The sequence below is a fragment of the Olea europaea genome, unplaced genomic scaffold, assembly GCF_002742605.1.
Source record: "Olea europaea var. sylvestris unplaced genomic scaffold, O_europaea_v1 scaffold1778, whole genome shotgun sequence".
NCBI classification, from domain to species: domain Eukaryota; kingdom Viridiplantae; phylum Streptophyta; class Magnoliopsida; order Lamiales; family Oleaceae; genus Olea; species Olea europaea.
Genome location: NW_019235513.1, coordinates 55,803 through 60,616, shown reverse-complemented (window position 1 = coordinate 60,616; position 4,814 = coordinate 55,803). Strand labels below are relative to the sequence as shown.

Here is a 4,814-nt window from a genome sequence, read left to right as displayed (position 1 = left end):
TCTATCCACCATTCGGACAAGCAAACTTTCACATCCGACCAGATGTCATAAATATTTTCCAGAGTCATCAAGACATCAAGTTCAGCGGAAAAGCTACGGAAAATCCACACGAACATATTCAAGCTTTTACCATGCTTTGTGATGTCATTAGCCATGAGGGGATGTCACAAGATTCATTCTGAATGCGTTTATTCTCCCACACTTTGAATGAGGGTGCGAAAATATGGATGATGTTACAACCCCCGGGAGCATCATATCGTGGAATGACATGGTACAAAAATTTACCATGAAATTCTTCCCACCATCTCGAGTCCACCAAATCAGAAATGAAGTATATCTTTTTAAACAGAAGGATCATGAGACATATTCGGAAACATGGGACAAGTTCAAAAGTGCGTTTAGAAAATGTCCAAATCTTGATGTTCCTAAACTGGCACAAATATATCTATTCTATAATGGATTGCGCGCTGAATTTCGCAATATAGTTGATGCTTCTGCGGGTGGATCAATTTTGACTATCGAGGTGGATGAGCACATAATTTATTTGAGAGGATTGCTGAGAGTCAGGCCAACTGGCTAACAGATAGGGAAGCTCCGAGAAAAATAACTGGATTGCATAATGTGGACGCAGTGACAGCATTGACAGTGCAGATGGAAGCAATAACAAAGAAGCTTGATACTTTAACTCAATCTGTGCACGTGGTACAACATCCAACTCCGGTATGCGCAGGTTATGGGCAGATCACATCACTTCAAGCTGCCCTTTGGCTTCTACTCACATGGGTTAGTCAGCAGAGGTCAGTTATGCGAAGAACTATCAGAGGCTAAATGGATCTTACCCATACAACTACCATCTGGGTTTGAACAATCATCCTAACTATTCGTGGGTGGATAATCCAGATCAAGTAAATCAGATGAAGGATAATCCACCAGTAATTTTGCAACAGCAAGGTAAGAGGCAATCCTTGGAAGATCTACTGGTCACGTACATCACCAAGACTGAAACAGTAATGAAAAATTAATAGGCTTCCATACATAACCTAGAAAATCAGGTGGGACAGATAGCAGCTGCATTAGCCAACAGACCACAGGGTAACTTGTCGAATGACACAGAGAAGAACCCACGGGAGCAGGTATTTGTAGCTGAGGCGGTAAATTATGCAACTATTGAGCTCCCATCTACCACATCCACTATCCTTGTCAAAGCTTATGTGCCACCCATTCCATTTCCTCAAAAACTTCAACGCCAGCCAACAGCAGAGCAGGTTCAGGCCATCACTACTAGGAGTGGTGTTCAATTGCCAAAAATCACTGTAAAGAGGAAGGAGACTGAGAGAACTCAAATGCCTACTAAGGATAAGGAACCGATGGAGCAATCTGAAAAAGTAATAGAAAAGGACCAACAAACAGTTTCAGACAATCCACAGCTTAAGCCAAATGTTCATGGCACTTCACTGACACCTCTGGTCCCTTTTCCTCAAACGTTACAGAAGACCAAATTGGAGAAGCGAGATATGAAATTCCTGAAAATTCTCAAAAAGTTACATGTCAACATTCCATTCATTGACACTATCCTTCAAATTCCAAACTATTCTAAGTTTTTGAAGGAAATGCTGACTAAAAAGAGGAAGATGCCCAAGCATGAAACAATAATACTATCTGAAGACTGCAACGCGATCATCTAGCACAGGATCCCTCCCAAACTTAAAGATCCAGGGGGTTTCACTCGACCTTGCTCCATAGGAAACTTACAAGGTATTAATTGTTTAATTGATTCAGGAGCAAGTATTAACTTGATTCCTTTGCCTCTTTTCAGGAAATTGGGATTGGGAGATCCCAAGGCGGCTTCTATCATCCTTCAGCTGGCGGATCGAACATTGAAACATCCCTATGGAATAGTCGAGGACATGCTCATCAAGATGGGATAATTTATTTTTTCAGCTGACTTTATCATTCTAAACATAGAAGAGGCATCCCAAATTCGAATAATACTAGGAATGTCATTCCTGTCAACAAGTCGGGCATTACTTGATTTTGATACAAACGAGATAGTCCTGAGGGTGGAGGATAAGCAACAAAGCTTCGCCATGGAGAATCCAATCAAGTAACCATCATATTTTGAGGATTGTGAACGAGTTGATCATTGGAAGAGTTATAAAGGCCGGCCAGATATAGGTGGAAGTGTTGGTAGGGATAACAATGGAAACTTGATCATGTGTCGGATGAAAGAGAAAGAAAGAAGTGCAACCAGTGCTTAAAATGCAAGGCTGAAAATTCTCTTTTCAAGCCACCATGAAGAGCCTAAAAGCAACAAAGTCTAGCTAAAGACTATAAATTAAGCGCTTGTTGGGAGGCAACCCAATATTTCTATCCATTTTATTTTATTTTATTTTATTTTACTATAATTAGAATAGTTTAAGATAATTTAGATTAATTTTTATTTTAGGGACTCATCATCTATACCACGTTTTCTCTTAGGTCTTTGAGATTTAGTGGTTTATTAGATGTTCGGGCTAAGTAATACATGTTCTAGGTTATTTGATCTCTAATTTTCTATTTAACTGCCATATCCAGGAACATGATGTTGCAATAAACTCAATAGACCAAGGGGAAAACATGATGAAGGAGAATGTCTAACAGTTGCCCAAAGTGCGTTCTACGTTCAACAGGAAATCCGGGGAGTACCTTCTTTCTTTCATTCTCCGTCCCCTTACATTCTCAATTATGTTTTAAGACATTGAGGACAATGTCAAGTTTAAGTTTGAGGGTGGGAAAAACTTTTTGAGTATTTTATTTTTGTATGCTTTTGTGTGTTTCTTTAAAAAAAAAATTCATTAAAATTTCTATTTTTGTGCGTTAAAAAAAATTATCTATTTATTTATATTTGTTTGTTTGTGTGCTTGTGTGGGTTATACAGTTTGATTGACTATAATGATTAAATTTGTGGTTTGGTATTGATTTATGAACTGTGGATAAGATGTATGCTAAACTAATTGAAGCTCAACGTTGCAAGATTTGATATCATACATGCACTATAATTGAGTTTGACATTGTGATAAAATGAGTTGTTTCATATACTTGATAGGTTGATTTAATCAGACATAGACGCTTTACCCATACCATACAAATTATTTATCCTTAAACCAAATTTAGCACAGTTTGGGGGTGATTTTGCTATTGCAGAAAGATACGGATGTGAACAGAGATTCCATGTGTGAAAACTTATATATGGATTGTCTTAGACTAACAGGATAAAATTGGGTGAAAGTTTTGAGTTGAAGGTCGATTTGATTGAATAAGTGTATGATAAGGGGCATTGTACTAATCAAGGCATATATTTTGAAATTTAAAACTTCTCTCTAAAGCCTTTATGACTTGAGTATTTAAGCCTGCAAGGGTATCTTAAAACCTAATGCCCTAAAATCATCTGATTTGGGAGTCATCGGCCTAAAGCTCGTTACAGGGGTCATTTAGAAAGCAATCAGAGATGAAGTTGCACTTCAAAAAAAAATTGTTCTCTTTGAAGCCTTTTTAACTCGGGTTATTAAGCCTCTAAGGATATCTTAAAACCTGGTGCCCTAAAGTCATCGACCTAAAGCCTACTACAGGGGTCATCTAGAAAGCTTAATGGAGAGAAAAAAACTCCTAAAAATCAGAAAAAGCAAGTGCATAAAAAAAGCAGAAGCACTAAATACCTTGTTAAGTCCTAACACTTATTCGAGAAAATTTTACTTTCGATTAAAAATAATTAGCCTAATTGAGTCTTGGCGGTCGAAGCAATCAAATTAATTGAGAATCCTTGTTCATTGATGTATTGACTTGTAACTAGTGATGTCCACCTGAACTAGAGAGGGTAAGGATAGTAATGAAAAATTCATTCAACCTTAGATCAAATGTTGGGAAAATAGTGAAAAATAATAAATTTAGGGGTATGTGAATCTTATGAGAGATGAAAGGATATATTTGACCATAGAGGGTCGGGAATTGAAACAATTTGTGAAATCATTAATGTCTACTTAATTTTTCACACACACACGTCGATTTTGCATTGGAAGAGTGGATATTGGTTTGGTATTGTGACTTTGAAGCAGTTTATAGATTTAATACGGTGATCTCAAATTCTGTGGTAAAAAGCTAGATTGTCCAACCAAATATTTTTGCATGCTTGTATGTTTGTTATTATTTAGATTATATTGTTGTTTGAGGACAAACAAAGATTCAAGTTTGGGGGTTTGACAAGTGTAGTTTCTACACTTATTTGGGATCTTAAATGATGATATTTTGTTATTCTTTGAACGGATTAGTAACTGATTTGTTATTTATTGCTTTTATTAGGAAAAATTCATGTTTCAAAGAAGAATTGAAAAAAAGAACGGAAAATGGCTAAATGAAGCAAAGCCAAAGTATGGGGACCAAAGTGTAAATATTTAATGGTTGATTTGGACCACAAAAGATACTTTGAAGATTGATAGGAGTCGATTGAATGCAAATTGGAGTCAAAAAGGAAACGGATATGATTAGAATATTACTATAAATCGACTTCCAATCATATAGGATATTTTCAAGATTTTTGGTCAACTTGAGACCCATTTTTCGGGTGGAGAACGTTTGAATTGAAAATTTTTGTATTTCTAGAAGAATTGTAGTTATTTTAATTAGCTTTCCAATTCACTTTGAATCACTTGAATCGGACACCAAAAGAGAAAGTTGTGATCAAAATACTGAAAGTTGTATAAAGACAAAATTATGTGCACGCGAAGACAACTTTTCTTATTTGATTCAAACTCTTTTGGAAGACAATTTGGACGTGAATT

General features: G+C 36.4%; 1 protein-coding gene across 1 annotated transcript; it reads left to right on the top strand.

The window, feature by feature from the left end:
- Positions 1 to 223: 223 nt before the first annotated feature.
- LOC111378159 lies at positions 224 to 1,928 on the top strand. Its single transcript, XM_023001324.1, has 5 exons — positions 224 to 500; positions 584 to 720; positions 789 to 951; positions 1,045 to 1,540; positions 1,817 to 1,928. Exons 1-5 carry the CDS (start codon positions 224 to 226, stop codon positions 1,926 to 1,928), a joined length of 1,185 nt encoding a protein of 394 aa, XP_022857092.1.
- The last annotated feature ends 2,886 nt before the right edge of the window (positions 1,929 to 4,814 follow it).